The sequence below is a fragment of the Vulpes vulpes genome, chromosome 2 (genome assembly GCF_048418805.1).
Source record: "Vulpes vulpes isolate BD-2025 chromosome 2, VulVul3, whole genome shotgun sequence".
Classification (NCBI taxonomy): domain Eukaryota; kingdom Metazoa; phylum Chordata; class Mammalia; order Carnivora; family Canidae; genus Vulpes; species Vulpes vulpes.
The window spans coordinates 149,105,740-149,124,418 of NC_132781.1; the positions used below are offsets into that span (position 1 = coordinate 149,105,740).

General features: G+C 53.5%; 1 protein-coding gene across 8 annotated transcripts in view; it reads left to right on the top strand.

Annotated features, from left to right (window-relative positions):
• The window catches only part of COL16A1 (collagen type XVI alpha 1 chain), a 48,915-nt gene extending 35,649 nt beyond the window's left edge, over positions 1-13,266 (top strand). For all 8 annotated transcript variants that reach the window (XM_026014340.2, XM_026014341.2, XM_072750430.1 and 5 more), the window contains 17 exons: positions 260-295; positions 637-699; positions 2,907-2,978; positions 3,142-3,195; positions 3,763-3,807; positions 4,017-4,061; positions 4,385-4,438; positions 4,884-4,937; positions 6,956-7,006; positions 7,345-7,434; positions 8,826-8,861; positions 9,499-9,543; positions 10,429-10,617; positions 10,980-11,046; positions 11,774-11,950; positions 12,147-12,224; positions 12,928-13,266. In XM_026014340.2, the coding sequence (XP_025870125.2) occupies positions 260-295; positions 637-699; positions 2,907-2,978; positions 3,142-3,195; positions 3,763-3,807; positions 4,017-4,061; positions 4,385-4,438; positions 4,884-4,937; positions 6,956-7,006; positions 7,345-7,434; positions 8,826-8,861; positions 9,499-9,543; positions 10,429-10,617; positions 10,980-11,046; positions 11,774-11,950; positions 12,147-12,224; positions 12,928-13,130 (1,359 nt within the window). In that variant the 3' untranslated portion in view covers positions 13,131-13,266. The remainder of the gene's footprint in view (positions 1-259; positions 296-636; positions 700-2,906; positions 2,979-3,141; positions 3,196-3,762; positions 3,808-4,016; positions 4,062-4,384; positions 4,439-4,883; positions 4,938-6,955; positions 7,007-7,344; positions 7,435-8,825; positions 8,862-9,498; positions 9,544-10,428; positions 10,618-10,979; positions 11,047-11,773; positions 11,951-12,146; positions 12,225-12,927) is intronic.
• Positions 13,267-18,679: the final 5,413 nt, after the last annotated feature.

Consider the following 18,679-nt stretch of genomic DNA (forward strand, 5'->3'; position numbering starts at 1 on the left):
AGGGGCTGGGTCCTCTCCCTGGTGGCCCCCGTCACGTGTGGAGGGGTGACCAGCTCTAGCCTCCAGCCCTCACCCGTCCTTGAGTTGTAACCTCCCACCTCGTGACTTTTGTTTCACCAGCTGGTCATCTTGGGCGGAGTGGAGGGGCTAGGCCCCAGGGCTCAAGGCAGCCTCCTCACCCAGTCACTCTTTCCATCTGGGCAGCCAGGAGGGAGAGAGTGGGTGGCGTGGCAAACTGTCCCTTGCTTCTTCCCCCTAGGGATTTCAAGGCCAGCCAGGCTTTCCCGGCCCACCGGTGAGTGAGAACACAAAGCCAGCTCTGTCTGATGTGATCCTATTTAGGAGGGGCAGGCCTGACCAGGCCAGGCTGGACGGAGATGGGCCTGGGGAGGGAAGAGGCATGGGAGGAACGGCCTGGGTGGCCAGGCCTGATTCCAGGAGCCAGGACCTGGAGGGCAGAGCCTCCTGGGTGGGCCCTGCTGCAGCAGGCCAGCCAGCAGAAACGCTCCTAGGTGGTGTTTCTAGGAAGTCAAAATGCTTCACTTTAACTGCAGTGAAGCTGACCTGGAAGAAGAAGGAAGGGGAGCTGTCTCTCCAGCCCCACTCTCATTCTCATCCGCTCCTTTGTTGATATAGGGTCCCCCTGGATTCCCAGGCAAGGCTGGAGCGCCTGGCCCACCCGGCCCCCAAGCAGAGAAGGTGAGCAGGACCCCAAGTCCTCCATAGGCACAGATCTGAGCCATGCAGCAACCATGCCCCATTCCACACACTATCAGGCCTTTGGAAATTCAAGGACTGACTCTCGGTTATGTCTACTACAGGGCAACAGACCAGTGGCCCTAGGATGGCAGCTGAGCCCAGGATGCCTGCTGGGAGCAGGGGCTGGGGAGGATGCAGGGGGGTGCAGGGGGGGCGTGTGAGAAGAGGTGACTAGAGCACAGTGGGCTGGCTTTGTCTCCAGGGCAAGGAGGAGGAGCTGCAGGGAGTAGGGAAGCACATCCAGACTGCAAACCCAAACCCCCTAAGCCCCTAAGCCCGGAAGCCAGAGCAGCTCTGGCCATTCACCTTCCAGGTCTGACAACAACAGGCATAGAACCTGCTCAGATTGTCTCCAAGGGCCCAGAGAGGGCAGGCATGGCCCATAAGCTGGTGACAAGGGTCAGGCAGCCTGGGGAGCCCCCACACCAGCTGCCCCTGGGTTTGACTTGCTCATTTGGAGACTAGCTCTGCCTTGGTCTGGGGGCTGACATTCCTGTCTCTGCCCAGCCTCTGGGCTCCCCAGATGTGATGCCTGGGTAGTATAATGAGGCCCGAAATGGACTTCTAAGCTTGGGGTGGGGGGCTCATGACCCAAGGGGAGAGGTAGGAGACCTGCAACCATGGGTGGAGCCTCTTTCATCGGAAAAAACTCATAGCATAGCTGTCAGAGCTAGAAGGGACTTGCAAAAGGGCCACCCCTTGTCTAACTTCTCACTGTCCTGGTGAGGCCATGAGGCCCAGAGAGGCTGGGTGTGCCTCCCTGCCTTCCCAGAGCCTGCACCTATTAGTCATGGTGGAGGTGGTGGTGGCTCTTTGTGGAGGACCCGGGTGGCAGCCCCGTCCAGAGCCTTCCGGGCTGGCTCCGTGCCCCAGTCCTGCCTGCTCTCCTTAGGCTGTTCACTGCAGAGAATCCCAAACCCCTGGCCAGGGGTTGCCCACTCCATGCCCCATGGGACTGACATTTTCTGGGGCTGTGCTGACCCCTCCTGGTAGCTGGTGGCATTGCAATGCCACTGGGGACTCTCCTCCCCACCCCCCCATGGAGGGGGTCTCTAGCTGGATCATTTCCCCTTGGCGGGTCCTCACTGCACCAGAGCAGACACTCCCTTTCCACTAGGCCACCCGGCAGCCCTCCACACCAAGCTGCCCCCCTCCCTTCTCCAGTAAACATTCTAGTTCACATGTTGATTCTCATCATTTTCCTGCTTTGAACAGTCGATGGCTCCCCAGTACCTGGAGCAGTGGTCCCCAGACTTTATTTTGAAGTCCCCGGGCCCTTTCATCACACAGGAGCTCACGTGAACCTTCAATGTATAAAAACAGACATGAGTGGAGCCGCTCTGGCTAAGGCAGGGGCAAGGGGTTTGGGCCCACCCTCTGGGGTCCCACTTCGTGCACCCATCTCTGACACTCCTCCAGGAACGTCTAGGGCTCTGAGAAGTACAGTTTGAAAAGCACTGGTCTGTTAGATAGAGTCTAGCACAGTGTTCAGGGCATGCCCCCCATTTAGGCCCTACCTTTCTCCGGCCTTACCTCCCACCCCATCCCTCAGATGGGCTCCCCAGGCAAATGACCACTTCCAAATCTGTATCCTTCTCTGAAGTTCCTTCTGGCTTGCCCTTTTGTCCTTCCCCAACTTGTCCAAATCCCAGCTATGCTTCAGAGTCTAGTGTCTGGTGATGCTTCTGTGATACTTTCCCTGACCCCTGGCTGGAGTGAGCCGCTCCCTCTTCTGAAAGTGACTGTGAGCTTCTTGAGGACAGGGGCCACCCTTTTTTCATCTGGAAGGATCAGAGGCTATATAGTGCTTGGCACAATGTTGGGACCGACGTGAACTGAATGTATGCCTTTAGTTGAGCACCCATTGAGTCCCTGAATCAAACCCGAAGAAGATGCTAGACTGAATAGGCTCTGTCCCTTCCTCGTGGAACAGTGTGGGAAGGGGGCTGCTTTGCAGATGAAGACAGATCCTCCTGGGGAGTGCTGTGGAGTATATCCAGTTAGGCCAGAACAGAAGTGGGGCTGGAAACCAGCTGTCCTGATTTCCAGTAATCATCAGAACCCAGTGCCCAGTGCCTCGTCCCAATGCCCAGCACCCAGCGGGACGAGGCCCTGCTGACTTTGTTGTGGGGTGGGCTTCTTTCCAGGGCAGTGAAGGGATTCGAGGCCCACCAGGCATGCCTGGTCCCTCTGGGCCACCAGGATCTCCTGGGATTCAGGTGAGCGTGTGAGCTGTGTGCATGTGTGCATAGGGGTGCATGTGCGTGCTTAGTTGGGGCGGGAGTTGGATGAGGGGTGGACAGGGTGAAAGGGCTTGGTCAGGCCTCTTGCTGCCTAGGGCTCCAGCACAAGTATGCAGATATGCCTTTTTCCTCCTTCTAGGGCCCTGCTGGCCTGGATGGTCTGGATGGGAAGGACGGCAAGCCTGGCTTGAGGGTGAGATGATAGCTACCCCTTTCCTTCTTCCTCTTCCAAGAGCCAAAGTCAACAGAACCCAGATGAGCTGCCTTCCTTCCATCTGCTTCTCACCCCACTGCTCTGATGGCACCAGAGCCCCTGGGTTCTTCAGTTCTCCTGGTGACCTTAACCAGGTTGGATGAGCTGGGTCTCACCAAAGGCAGCCAGCCAAGGGAGTGGATTGACATCCAGAAGCCCAGGCAGCTAAAGATACTAGGCTGGGTGTCCGGAAGAGTAGGCTGCAGATACGGAAAGACTGGAGTCACCCTGGCTCCTTGGATCTGGTTTTGCTGGGGCATATGAAAGGGATGGGGAGTCGCAAAGGGCAGAGCATCAAGATCTACACCATCGGGTCCCCAAAGAAGGAAAATTGGGGTTCTAGAGAGAACTGAGATTCACTGAGGGTCCACAGCCAGTCAGAGGCTGATCCGGGCTCAGATTCTTCCCTCTGTCTCCTGTGACATTCCCTCTATCCTGGGGGTGGAGGTGGGGGCTGGAGAGAAGGAAGGCAGTGGTGAATGAGTGGGCATCCTGTCTCTTCTCTAGGGGGACCCTGGTCCCGCTGGCCCCCCCGGACTCATGGGACCCCCGGTAAGTTGAGCTGCAAGGAGGAGCTGGGAAGTCCCAAAGCTGAGCAGGTGTGGGCTCTCCTTGGTGGGTGGGGCAGCTCAAATCCAGATCCTCTGAGGACCATGTTAGGATTTTGGAGGGGTCTGATTTGTTCAACCTGAGGAAGGAGGCAAGGGAAGTGGCCTCTGCTTGAGGCAAGGGCCGTAGCAGCTTCCCGCTTTTTCTTCCAGGGCTTCAAGGGAAAAACAGGACACCCTGGCCTCCCAGGACCAAAGGTGAGGGCCTGGTGACTTCTGCCGAGCAGGTGTTCTCAGCTCTCCTCAAGGCCTGACCCCAGGCAGATATGGGGGTCATGCTCCTTGCAGGAGTGCCCGTGCCACTGAGCCTTGGCTGAGATGCCATCCCAGCGTCTGAGCCTCCTGAGACCACAGTGCCAGCAGATTGGGTCAGGCCTCGCCGTCCACCAGCCTGAGGGCATCGGGGGTGCTGCTGGCTGGAGGCGGGGCAGGGAGCAGGACTCCTCGGATGTGGGGTCAACATGAGGCCGGAGGAGACCAGCAGAGGTCTGTGGAGCTCCAGCTGGCCCTCTCTCTTCCAGGGCGACTGTGGGAAACCGGGTCCCCCAGGCAGCAGTGGTCGGCCTGGAGCAGAGGTAAGGGCTGAGTTGAGCACAAGCTGACTGTGGGCTCTGCCGAGGCCTGGACACAGCCACTCCCCTCCCACTCACTGGCCGATGCTGCCTTCTCTCCTAGGGCCTTCTAGGGGAGGTTTGCCCCAAACTGCACACCTTCACCTTCTTCCTCCTCACCTCCTCCCTCCTGCAACTGCAGGCTGTTGGGTCACTCGTCTAAAATCAGGGCCTGGAAAAAAAAAACAAAAAAAAACAGGGCCTGGCCCTCTCAGGCTGGGGGCTCAGGTCTGTCTCTCCAACAATACTCAGGGGCCAAGGTGGGCCCTGGAAAGTGTAGGCCTGGGGCCCGGGACCCAGCTCAGCGTCTCTGTTGGCGGTCCGCTTGCTCTGTTCAGCCTTGTCCTACCTAACATCCCCGTGTGTTTAAGTCTGCTTCCCTGTCGCTTTTTTTTCCTGGTTCTTACAGGGTGAGCCTGGTGCCATGGGACCTCAGGGAAGACCCGGCCCCCCAGGCCACATTGTGAGTTAAAGCGTTCTTGCCTCTGCCTTTATGAGAGTTAGGATTCTGTTGGGGCTGGGGCTGGCGAGCCAGTGATGGCCTGAGAGCACTGGCCCCAGGAGCAGCCCTGTAGCGCAGTAAGGGGCTTCGGACTCACCTAATCCAGTGGTGCCCAGGCTTTTTGCCATTTTCTTCTTTTCTGGGCACATTTTGAGTTTACTTATCAAACAGAGATCATTCAGCTATTCAATGAGCAATAATTGAGCACCTGCTCCATGCCAGGCACAGTTCCAAGCATGGGGCTAAAGGCAGTGAGTGAGATCAACAAGGTCCCCTGATCCCAGAGCTTCCGCACTGGCATAACAAACAAACAGATTAATGCACAAGCATCAGGCAGGGATGTGATGTCTCAGGGAGGGCCTGGGAGGCGCCTTTAGAGGCACCTTTACTGCAGCAGTGGCATTCGAGCCAAGGCCTGAATGACAAAAGGAGCCATCTGTCTAGCAGTCTGGGGAAGAGTGTCCAGGCCGAAGGGAGGGCTGGGAGGGTGGCTACTGACGCAAAGAGCCTGAGGCAGGGAGGGGCCTGGTGGGTGGGGGGGAGCCCCAAGGTCAGGGTGGCTGGAGTGGAGTTTGAGAAGGGCCTGAGTGGGAGCCGGAAAGCTGTGCTTGCAGAGGACCTAGTGCAGACCCGGGACCTTGGAGGTGTGATCAGGAGGGGAGGGGTGCAGGTGGAAGCCTGGAAGCTGAGATGTCCCGGAGGGATGGTGTGGTGGGGGTGGTCGTGGTGGTGGCCGCAGGCAGAGGGGCTGACAACCCGCGTGGGGGAGGGGCGGGGAGCCGAGGAAGGAGAGAAGGCGGGATGTCTCCTTCTGTGTGTGCGCGTGTAGGCGGGTGGCCAGCTGCGTGGGTGGCGCACTTACAGAGGTAAGACAACTTGGAGAGGACAGTTATTAAGCAATAATGAGTTTCCCCATCTGAATTTGCTCCTCAGTAACAGAGATGGCTGCCCATGGGCGCCTTTGATCAGTGTGACGGCCCCAAGCTGATGGGGTTCCTGAGCAAAGGAAACACTCGCGTTTGATTGCAGGCCTGTTGTGGCAGATGTACAGTTTCTGAGAGGCTTCTGGAAATGTTAAAAATAGTTCATGACCAAAAAGAGGAGCTCTCAGGTCCTCATCACCGTGTGTATGAGGGATCCAGAGGCCCTGGCTTGGGGACCCCGGGTCTAGCCTACTCCCCGCTCACATTATAGATGAAAGGAACTGCACGCTCTGAATTGTGAGCCCATCACAGGCTCACTGGGGGCTGGGGAAAGGGGGCACAAGGTTCCCCCCTCACTTCTCTCTGTCCAGCCTCAGCCCCTGCTCTGTGCTAGTCCCGACGCTGGACAGTTCTGCCCCAGAAGTCTAGCAATGAGTAGAGTCCATGCCTCCAGAACTTTCCAACTGGGGGCTGAGAGAGAGGTCTGCATGCCCTGGGTTTCAGAGAGGGCACAGCTCTCAGCAGGGGGCTGGCATATGAGCTGTGATTCAGAGATGGGGACGGCATTCAGGCACCACCCCAGCCCAGCAGGGTCGAGCACCCCTGCGTGTTGAGTCCCACTGCCCTCCAGTGGCAGCAGAGTAGGGGACCAGGGAGGCCCAGTGGCTGAGGGCTGGGCTTATCTGTTTGGTCTCTGGGGCTGGGGTTGAGCCCCTGCTACGCAGCCCCCAGCTCCTGCTCTTTACTTCTCCCACAGAACAGGAGGAAGTGGGGTGCCTCGGAAGACCACAGGCCCACATAGTTAACCTTCAGGCCTTTGCCCTCTGCCCTTGGCTCCCAGATCATCCTCTCCGTCCTGTGAGCTCAGGGACATTCCTAGGTGTCAGCTCCAGCACAGATCTTTCGGTAGAAGCTTGAGGGCAAGAGCAGAGGGAAGGAGGGTTTAGGGAGGAGGACGGAGCCACTGAGGTTTAAGGTCTATTGGTCCCTCGCTTGCTTCCTGGGGGGCTTGTTCCCCAGGACTCTTTCCAGCCCACTGAGTTCATCTATCTTTAGGGGCCGCCAGGGCCTCCAGGCCAGCCGGGTCCTGCCGGGATCTCTGCAATGGTGAGTGACATGTTCCCCGCACCCCTCCTTCCTGGGAGTCAAGCTGGGGGTCCTCGCACAGAGGGGAGTGGGGAGAACAGTTTGTGTCCACCCACCTCCTTCCTGGCTTCAGCCTCTCCTGCCTCCTGGGTCTCCCCAAGTGGCACGTGGTAAATGCCTTTGAAGGGGGCCAGAGGCCATCACGGGGCCCTGTGTCAGGTTCAAGCAGCGCTCCCCTGCCCTGGAGGGCCTGAGGGTTGGGGGCATGGTCCTAGGCACACAATGACACCTGCCTCTGCTGTGTGGGGTTCACTGCTGCCTCTCCCATCCCCTTCACCACCCACGTCCTTTCTCTTCAGGGCCTAAAAGGAGATCGGGGAGCCACTGGAGAAAGGGGCCTTCTAGGGCTTCCAGGCCAGCCTGGCCCCCCTGGACACCCTGGCCCCCCGGTAAGACCCCACATCTTACTGCACAGCCCCAAGGTTAAAGGGCCAGTTGGCTTGGTCACTGGAGCACAGCGCTGCTTGTCCAGGGTCTCCAGGGAAAGAGAGGTTGTTAGCATGGAAGATGGCAGCACAGAGCTTGTGCCTGAGGATCACATCATATCTGGAAGAAAGGACAAGCCCTGCCAGCCAGTGCTTGCCAAGTATGCACCAGGCCACCGCCTCTGACCACGCACCACTTGTGCCAATCCCTTGACCAGGTGTCAGGCAAGGGAGAGCTGGCGCCCATTCTGCCCCTGCCCCCTCCCTGGGGGAGCTTGCTAGCAACCCCTGAGAATCGAAATGCCAGGGACCATAAATGCAGTGCCATTACCGCAGCCCTCTCGGCAACCCAAACCACTCCTGGTCTCAGTTGGCGCTTAATACCAAGAGCTGTGATATATTGGTCACTGACCGTGTGCTGAACGGTGACCTAAGCGCTTGACATTTTGTCATTTAATCTCTACCACAACCCTATTTAGTAGATCTGATTGTCCCCATTTTACAGATGAGGAAACCAAAGCTCAGCAGGGTTAAGTAGGTGGTGGGGAATTGCACAGCTAGTGAGCTGAAGAGCCTGCCTGATTCCAAAACCTACGTCCTTAGCCACTCTGCAATATGCCCTCTTTCAAAAGTTCCAGACAAGTGACCAACATCAGATGGATGGATTGCCAGCCAGTCTTAGGGATGTAATCTCCTGGGGAAACTGAGGCAGGAACCCAGATCTCCTGGCCCCCAGGTCAAGGTGTTCTCTTCTGGAGCTGTAGCCATGACCCTGGGGCTGGTACAGGGGTGATAGTTGGCCCATCTGCCAAGAAGGTGGAATCTCACCTACACACTCTGATTCTTGCCATGGCCCCAGGGCAGGCAGGTCCCTCCAACCTTCTGGCCCTCTCTCATCTCACCAGAAGCAGGCTGGGCCCAAGATACAACCTGTCCTGTCCTGGGGAGGGAACAAGCTCAGGCTGCCCTGGCCTGTCCCTGGAACCTCACTGAGGACAGAGGTTCACAATTACTGCCTCTGTTCGGCAAACATGTAACATAAACTCAGAGCTAGGGATCCTGCAAGAGCCTGGGACCTCAAGCCAGGAGCAAGGAGCATGCAGTCTGCTCTTTCTTCGTACAGCTCATTCAGGGGGCAGCTGGGGCTGTTGGCTGGGGCTCTGGGAGAGACTGGAGTGGAGGGAGGGAGGATGTCTAGGTTTCCATGGCCTGTGCCCCAAGTGTCTCAGGGTGAGGGCTGGAGAACTGTGGTCTCTTGGTAGCACAGGGCTCAGTGCGGGTGGTGGGCAGGGGGAGGCAGGTGATGCCATGCTGGGTTAGTGCCAATCATATGTCTACCGCTCTCTACTCCACAGGGTGAACCTGGGGCAGATGGTGCAGCTGGCAAAGAGGTACTGTCGTGCTGGGCTCCTCCTTTCCCTGGGGGATGCTGCTGCTTGTTCCTAGCCTGGCCTTCACCCCTCTTTGTTCACTCAGTGAACACTCCCTGAATGCACAGACTCCCTCCAGACAGATATGCAGGAGTTTGGTGGCCTTTGCTGCGTTGGGGAGGATTGGGGGCTGGGGAGAAGGATGCATGACACTTGTTCTTCCCTATTTTTTGACTGTGTACCTGGCCAAAGAAAGCTGATGGTGATTATGGTAGTGGTGGTGGTGGTGGTGGTGATGGTGGTGGTGATGAGGTGGTGGTGGTAGTAGACTCCAAACAAACATTTCCTGGGCCCCAGCTCTTGGAAGGGCTTCCAATATGCCATGGACTGGCCCTTTCACTCTGACTTCTCACTCTTTTTGTTTGTGACAAGGGACCCAACCAATATGATCACACAAGGCCATGCCCTGGGGGACGTTGTTCTCCCTTCTAGCTGTCAACCAACAAAGAGGAGGCTGGTGTCCTTCCTCACCCAGAGCCTAGCTGGATACAGTTCCAGGCCCTATGGCTGTGGAAGGTGGTCCTTCATGGCACCTACCTCCCCGGAATGGCTTGGAGATGCTGCCCAGACTTGACCCCTGACCTTTGCTTTCCTCTAGGGACCCCCTGGAAAACAGGGACTCTATGGACCCCCTGGTCCAAAGGTGAGTGGGCATTGGCTGGTTTTGAGGGGAAAAACTCATGAGTGATGAAGCTCATCACTACAAGCTCTGATTGTAGCCATGGAGAGGAGACACAGGAAGGTCAGTAGACAGGAAGAAAATCGTGGGCAGAACTCAAAACTTGGAGCAACCTCATCTCTAAAAGCTTCTCACATGGGTCTATTTCTTAGCTATGATTGGGAGGATGGAAATCTCAAGTCCATTCATTCACTGACCAGTTGATTGATTGATTCACTCAGGCTGCAAGCATCTGCTTGATCTAACGTAGATTCCAGGTCCTCTGTCCCAGCCTTGGGCAAACCGAGGTCTCTGAACAATAGCTGCTCACTTAGTCCAGTCGCACTTACGCTAGGGCATGGCAGGCTTTACAGATTAGATACAGCACCCAACTCAGCCTGGCAAGTCAGGGAGGCAGGGCAAAGTACAGGAGCATTTTAGCTGAGTGGGAGGAGTGCACCGGGTGGAAGGAGGGGAAGGGCATTCCAGGCCAGGAGGGCTAAGATGTGTGGCCGAAGGCAAGTTCTAACCCGTGAAGCGTGGCTGCAGGTACAGGGCCAGGGAGGTGGGCCTGGAGAAGAGGCGATCGGGACCACATTATGAATGATCTGGAATGTCTGGCCAAGGAATCAGGGTTTATCCTGAGGGCAGCCGGGAACCTTCAGAATGTCTAAGCATGAAAGCTGTCTTTTCAAGAGGGCCGCTCTGGGGGCAGTGAGGTGGGGCAACTTGTGAGGATGCTGCAGCCACAGTCAGGGGAAGTCGCCAGAGGCCAGGTTGGGGGATGGAAATGGGTGGGCTGATTGCTGAGACATCATGAAGTAGACTGGATAGTACTTGGCAATGCTGGATGTGACTTCCTGTCTGTAGGGTGATCCAGGACCTTCAGGACAGAAGGGCCAGGCAGGAGAGAAGGGAAGAGCTGGCATGCCTGGTGGGCCTGGCAAGAGTGGCTCCATGGGGCCTGTTGGGCCACCAGGTCCTGCAGGAGAGAGGGGCCACCCTGGATCTCCGGGGCCTGCAGGGAGCCCAGGATTGCCCGGGGTGCCTGGCTCCATGGTAAGAGGGAAGGCCAGCAACCATGGGCACCGTGCCGCAGAGCAGGCATGCAGGGCGGAGCTGGGACCATTCTGGAAGCTCCTGTTGGCCTTCTGAGGGAAGGAGCATGACTCCCGTATCAGTGGTTCTTAATGGCGTGTGGAAGAGTGGGGAGGTTTGGGAGCCCGTTCCCCAGAAAAACGAGCTGCTCCACAAAACGTTTTGCACCATTTCCTGGGGGTTAGGACCTTGGATTAAGTATCTGTGGGAGGCTCCTAGCAGCTTTGTTCCCCTCCTTATCCTTTATCTCCGTAAAGTATTCCCAGGGGGAGAGCACCAGGCTTGGAAGTATAATTGAGGCAGGTTTTCTTCCTTTTCCTCAGGGAGACATGGTGAATTATGATGAAATCAAGAGGTTCATCAGACAAGAGATCATTAAAATGTTTGATGGTAATTGGCAGCTGGCTGGGTGGCAGTGGGTGCTGCTGGCCCTTCCCAGCTGTTTCTCCGCCCTGCCCTGGCCTCCTTTCCCTTAAAGCTCTATTCCCCTCTCCAGTCACCCCCCACCACCCCCCTCCGTTTCCAGGCATATGTTCAATTAGACGTCAGACCTACCTTATCACCTGCTCTGTTCAGAGATAAAATGATTCCCCCCGTGCTCCACGAGCCCCCACTGGAGCAAAGGAGACAGACAAGAAAATTGAAATCAAACGAGTCCGCGTGCAGTGAGCTCTAAATAGAGGGGCGAGCGGCAACCATGAGATAGCTGGTGTGGTTTCACTTTTAAGCATTTTTCCTGTACATTTGTTCATCCAACCTTGCCGTGCTAAGGCCTGGGGAGAACATGGACCCTGTCCCGATGGGGCTGGCCATCTTGCTTGGGAAGCAGACCTTGAATGCCGGGCAAGGAGTCTGGACTCTATTGTGAAGCCAGTGGTGGACTAATGAGGGTGTGGGACAAGAGAGAGGCCACCGTCAGGTCTGTGCTGCCAAAGGACCACCGTGCACAGGAAGGTGGAGGCGAGGGCATGGGAGGCCACTCAGGAGATCAGCCCCAGAGTTCCTCGCTCTGACTCCCCATTGAAGAATGGCTGTTTGGACTCCAGGCTGGCAGCCTATCTGTGCCCGTCTGAGGCCCCTGGGGCACCATGTGACCTGTCCCCATCCTTCCTTACAGAGAGGATGGCTTACTACACCTCCAGGATGCAGTTCCCCATGGAGATGGCCGCAGCTCCAGGACGACCAGGACCCCCGGGGAAGGACGGTGCCCCAGGCCGGCCAGGCGCTCCGGGATCACCCGGACTTCCTGGCCAGATTGGCAGGGAAGGACGGCAGGGCGTGCCAGGCATGAGAGGTAGCTCTGCCCCCCCAGTTCCCAAAGTGCATGGGGGACTCTTTGGGAGCAGACATGAGCATGCATGAGGTCTATTGTGAGTCTGATGTGTGTGTGTGTGTGTGTGTGTGCGTGCGTGTGTGTGTTTCAACTAATCTGACCGGCTGTGTCATTTTTCTGCTCAGGAATAGGACTTATTTTATTTCTTTTGTCCCAGGATTGCCCGGTACCAAAGGTGAAAAAGGGGACGTTGGTATCGGCATTGCAGGAGAAAATGGTCTCCCCGGCCCCCCAGGTAGGAAGAGCCAAAATCTGAGAGCATGAGTCTTGAGCAGCTGAGATCTGTTTTGCTAATGTTCCTTCTGCAACACAATATAGTTATGGAGAACCTCAAATAACACAGGCCTATCAGCCAACATTTACAGTAATGCCAGGTGTTCAAAGGAAGGGAGCGGAAGACCCAGGGTCCATCCTCAAGTCCTAAACTAGGCTAGCGGGACATAGGGGAAGACGGTCAGATATGGTGGGGCCAGGGGATGTGAGCTCAAGTCCTGCTCGGCATCATCCTGGCTGTCTGACCTTGATGAGGTCACTAAGTCAGGCTGTAGAGACAAAAGAGAAGTGACCAAAGCCTGCTGGCCTGGCTCTGAGACCTAGTTTCACTGCTTACCACATGGGCAATCTCTCTGAGCCTGTGTCCTCATCTACAAAATGAGATGATAGTTTCTGTCTCACAGAATCGTTGTGAAGATTCATTGACTTATGCATCAAAAGCACTCGCCTTGTGCCTGGCACATGGCAGCTCCCAATAAAACTAGCCAATAATATTGTTGTTATTGTTAAATTATCGTGGGGATCAGATCAAGTCTTCACGTTAAACCCGTTGTAACCTGACAAATATTTATCAAATGTAAAGTATTATTTACCATGACCATGGTTTCTTCTTTTCTTGCCACCTGGGTCTCCTGACGTTCCTCCTCTGACTCTTCCCTCCCTAGGTCCTCAAGGCCCTCCAGGGTATGGCAAGATGGGTGCCACTGGACCAATGGGCCAGCAAGGCATTCCTGGCATCCCTGGGCCCCCAGGTCCCATGGGCCAGCCGGGCAAGGCTGGCCACTGTAACCCCTCTGACTGCTTTGGAGCCATGCCAATGGAGCAGCAGTACCCACCCATGAAGAACATGAAGGGGCCTTTCGGCTGAAACCACCAGCTCCGTCAGATGAAGGACTCCATTGGGAACATATGGCGGAAACTTACAGGACTCTGTGATGGGTTGTGAATGTTTTGTTTTTCTGAATTGCTATTAATATTTTTTTATCAATAAATGAACAAAACTACCTGCAACCCCACTTCCAGTGGGGGTTCTCTGGTGCTGCCACTGCCTCTCTGTCATACCCCTCTGTCATTTATTCCTAGAGTTAAAAAAAAAAAAAAGGGCCTTTCATGTCTGTGGTCAACCAGTGGAGCTGGGGTATGCTGCTGTATAGGATGCCCGCAGCTCAGCTCCCCTCTCTAGATGCTTCTGAGTCCTGCTTCAGTCCTCTGCGGAACTTGTGTCTTGCCCTTCGTGGCACACTTCTCAAAGTCAGAGTAGGGGCATCACTCAGCTTGTTCCCATAAATGAGCCAAAAGCAGGTTTAAAGACCCCTCTTATGGCTTATAAAGGCCCCTCCCTTCCTGGTTGCTTCCCTAGAGAAACTGGTCCCTGGTTGCTTCTTTTTTTTTTTTTTTAAGATTTTATTTATTTATTCATGAGAACACACAGAGAGGAGAGAGAGAGGCAGAGACACAGGCAGAGGGAGAAGCAGGCTCCATGCAGGGAGCCTGAGGTGGGATTCGATCCCAGGTCTCCAGGATCACGCCCTGAGCTGTAGGCGGCACTAAACCGCTGAGCCACCAGGGCTGCCGACCCTGGTTACTTCTTGAGAGTGGCCCAGAGCCAATCCAGGCTGCACCTGGGGAAATGCCACCCAGCCCCGAGGTGTATTCACCTACCTAGCTGCATCTCCAAGCATGCAGTCCCTTCTTGCTGCTCCAGTAATTCTGTGATTAAAATGTCTGTGCAAACAGGAAAGATAGGCTTCAGCTCCCAGCCTAGGCAACCAGGGACTGCTTCTCCAGGAAATGAAATGGAACTTTCTGCCTGTGCCATTGCATGGCCCTGTCACCAGCTCTCCTGGACTGCAAATGGCGTCTTTTGTTAAACTTTGTTCATCTAATGTTTGTGGTGCTTTTCCTGCACATCTTAGCCTGGGCCTTCAGAAACAGTTTGCATCGGTGCAAAGGGGTCACAGGCAAGCCATGATCAGATCTAAGCTCGAAGTCGTCAAAGGCCACTGGGAATTTGGTGATCTATCTCCTGTCTCCTCCATATATAAAAAGGCCAGGAAGAAAAGGAAAAAAAAAAAAAAGACAGCAAGTTGAATATTATGGAAACATTCCGTCTCAAGCCTCTTCCGTCTGTCCTTTTCACATCTCTTGTCCTGATGGGCTGGCTGCCCTGTGAGAAAGCAACAGGGCACATCCAGAGGGACTTCTAAAGAAAGCCTTTTTATTGGCCCCAGCTTTCTAGAAGGTTTATTCAAGTTGGATAAACTTCAAAGGGATCACAGAGCAGACTCAGAAATGCACCCAGAGTCTAGATGCTTATCCAGACTGCCTGAAGCCTTCAAACTGGCTGTCATCTCTCCAGAGCTGGCATTACTAGCACGGTTCTGAAAATCTCCTTCTTCAGTTGGGCCCCGAATACTAAGAGACCAGGCTACTGATGGCTTCTCAGAATCTTTGCCCTATTTTCTTCCTGCCAGGAGAAGAGGCGTACCAGTGGCCAGGGGAATGACATCAGGCAGAGGCCCAAGCACGCCTGAGTGCTTCACGTGATGCTTTTAGATCAACGGGGCGCTGAATCTGAGTTTGTCCCTCATCAGCAATTTTCCGTTAACTCCCCTTCTAACATAAAACATTAAAAAGCAAATGCATCATCTTTGCACCGAAGTAGCAGCCAGTTTTGGACAGTGGAGGAGGACAGATGTTAAAGCATTCCTATTGGAAAGCCAGCTTCCACTCTGGGCCCCAGTCTGCAAAGTGGTAGCTGGCGATTGGCCTCATGATAAGGAGCACATTGGCGGGAGTAGAGAGAGAAGCTAGGACCAGCTGTTGGACTGAGCGGGTTGGCTTTGAAGGCCAGAGGGGAATCTCACTATGGGGAAGCATCAAACTCCTACCCTTTGAGGGCCACCAGGGAACCAATCGGTACACAGTAAATAATGCTTTCTTCACTTTTCTTCCTGAGTCACATTTCATGCTACTCTTAGGAGAGTCTACAACAGGCTGGTTTAGGCTTTCATGATTTGAGTGCTTGTCTCCCTGGAGTTTGGAATTACTGTATTTTCTTGGATCATGAAGAACCAGATGGAAAGCTGAATTTTATAGTCTCTTCTGTTACTGTGGTCAGCAAAAAATCCATGGATTTTGCTCATAAATTCAGGAGCTGGGTAAACTGAAGAGAAAGGAAGGAGGGGCACAAGCTTCAGGCAGTTTTCTCACATTCTTGCCCTGTTATTCTTTGGCCTTCATTTCTTAGCAGCAGGCTTTTATTTTTTCTATTATTTTATTATTTATTCATGAGAGACACAGATTGAGAGAGAGAGGCAGAGACACAGGCAGAGGGAGAAGCAGGCTCCATGCAGGGAGCCTGACATGGGACTCGATCCCAAGTCTTCAGGATCACACCCTGGGCCGAAGGCAGGTACTAAACCGCTGAGCCACCTGGGCTGCCTGAGAGTCCAGGCTTTTAAAGGCAGCCTACAGCTCATTCAGATTAGCAAAATCTAACTCGAGTCTGTTTTTCTCTCACTACTTTGTGCCAGGAACTGTCCTAGGCTTTGGAGAGTCAGAGGCAAACAAGACATATCTGGCCCCCTGCACCAACAGTGTCTACAGAGAGAGCAGGGAGTTAAACAAGCAATTACAAATAAAGTGGGATGGTGGGGCAGTAGCAGGCACCATGGGAGTGTAGGGCCGAGGGACCTAACCTCGTCTAGACACAGATCAATGGAGCCGGAGGGAATACCACGTGCCAAGGTCCAGAGGTGGTTAAGCATGGCCTGCTGAGTGACAAGGGCACGGTGCAGGGGACAGTGCTGCTGGTGGCTGGAATGTGGAATGCTAGCAGGGCAGACAGTGGGAGGCAAGGATTTTATACAAGGGGGTGGGGTGTTGGGTCAGGTTTGCCTGCTGGGGAGTTCACTGATGGTAAAGTGAAAAAGGGATTGGAGGATCCTTAATTTGAAAAACCCTCTGCTCTATAAGAGGGAAAAAAGGCTGCTGCATGTTTATTCTGCAGAGAAAAACCCCGGATCTGATGTCTTCTGGAATTTAAATCTTCCCTTTTGTCATCATAGTTTCCCAGGTCACCAGAATTCAACAGAATCTAGCCGCTTCCTTCACATGTGGCCTGTTAACCCCTTATAAGACTAGTTCTTTTTGTTTTGGTCTTGGATAATTTATGGGAATAGAATATATCAATGTATTCTCTGTATGATCCCATAACGGAAGGAGAGTGTGGCCAACGTGCCACGTCTGTTATTCTCGTTTTTCTGCTGGTTCTGTGGAAAGCTGCTGAAAATCAACCTCTCATCCACAGCATCCAACTGCAGTTTAAATTTCAGAAATGGATCTAGTTGAAATCAAAGAGAATTAATTCCACAATAATTAGGTGGTCATTGGTATTCCTTCTCAGTAAGCAATACTGGAGCTTGGAGCTGAGCCAGGATGCTTGGGGGGAATGATGTGTCCCTAGGGGAGACAGTATTTTCCAGTGGATGGGCCTTCCATTACCAAGCTCTGCCTCACCTCTAAAGAATCAACCACAGGGTTTCCATGAACTCAGGGAAGTGTTCTATCCTCTAAAAAGGGCTGGAATCCAAGTTTTCCCCTTTGGCTAAAGCTGAAACAATAACAGGAACTTCCCCACCCACCTCTGTCTGCCTCAGGTAGTTGAGATTTTGGAAATCAGTTGACTGTTTTTCAGTCTCTGGAATTCCTGATCTCTGTGTTATCCAGCCTGCTCCAAAATAAACACACCTGGGCCTGCCCCAGCTCCTCAGAGGCACAGCCCTGGACATTGGCTCCGGCTAGTCTCAGTGCCTGAGAGATGACTTAGATGCCCTTGCCCCCAAAGAGTACAGACATCCAACAGAACATCCTCCTAAGAGTCCCTTTGCTGGGTAGAGGGGCTAGGGGTGTGAGATCTTCACAGAAATTTAATCCTCAGCACCTAGAACAGAGCCTGGCAAGGGGTGGGAACTCAATAGGGTTAAAATATTTGTGGAATAAAATGTGCATTGCATGACCCCAGTTTGCAGTCCAGGTGTCACCTATTCTCTCTCCCAGCAAATACCCCTTGACCTTCAGCCCAGATATTAGAACTTCTTTCTTCCTCTGAGATTCTGTAATTCAATTCTACCTGTTTTTTGTTTGTTTGGACTGTTTGGACTGGGTAGGGGGATTACAGTGGTAAAGACAAGGCTACTACGTAGTTAAACTACTGAGTAGTTAAAAGAGGTGGACTTGGGTTAAAATCCTGACCTCTCCATTTATCTTTCTGCTAGTAGGGAAGTCACTTAGCCTCTGTCTGCCTCAGCTCCTCATAAATGAATAGTAAAATCTATCTCAAAGCACTCCGCTAGAAATGAAACAGCATTGTATTTAGCACTACATCAGGCACCTATTAATTATTCAATATAGGACTACAATGATGATGACGATAATGATGATGACGATGGTGATACCTAATAACATTTATTAAATTCATGCCAGGCACTATTCTAGGTACTGGGGTACAGGAGTGAATAAGAGGACAATCCTACAATATACATGTAAACTTTAAGACAATTCAAGTAGTGACAAGTACTATGAAAAAAATGAAATACTGTAATATGAAAAAATGAAATTTTTTTTGAAAAAATGAAATATTGTAATATGATAGATGACTAGAATGTGGGGAAGCAATGCTACTTTAGATGTGGTGTCCAGAACCACCCCCCTCACCCGCCACTGCCACCCAAGGAGGTGATATTTGAACCAGAACCTGGATGACAAGGAGGAGTCAGCCAGTGAAGAGCATTCCAGGAAGAGGGAAGAGCTCATCCAAAAATCTGCAGGTGGGAATGAGCTCAGTTCCAGGCGTGGAGACCAGGCCAGCATGGCTGGAGTGAATTGAGGGGGACAGCAGGGACAGGAAGTGAGGCTGGAGATATAGGCAAGGCCATGAAGGTCAGAAGGCTGAGTTTAGATTTTATTTAAGAGTTATGGGAAGGAAAGTAAACCCAGGAATGACATGACCCAATCTACATTTAAGACAAGCATTTTGGCTGCTCCATGAAAATAGGAGAAAGAACAAAAGCAGGGACATTGATTGGGAGGCTACTGCAATGATCCAGGCCACACATGACAGAGTCTTGGACTACGGTGATAGCGCAAACAGGGAGAAAAGAGCAGATGTGGGTCTACTTTTGAAGTCGAGCAAATGGAGGTGGGAAAACATTTGGAGAGACAGAGGCCACACTAGAACAGTCCTAGGTTTTGGCCTGAGAGACTGGGTGAATTTTCTGGGATGAAAGAGGGGAATACGTTTTGAGGAAAATAACAAAGAGAACCCTTACATGAGGCAGGCTGGAATATAGCACAGTAACAATACGAAATGCCAAGGTGAAGTTGGGTCATATGTGAAAGGTCTCGAGCGCCAGA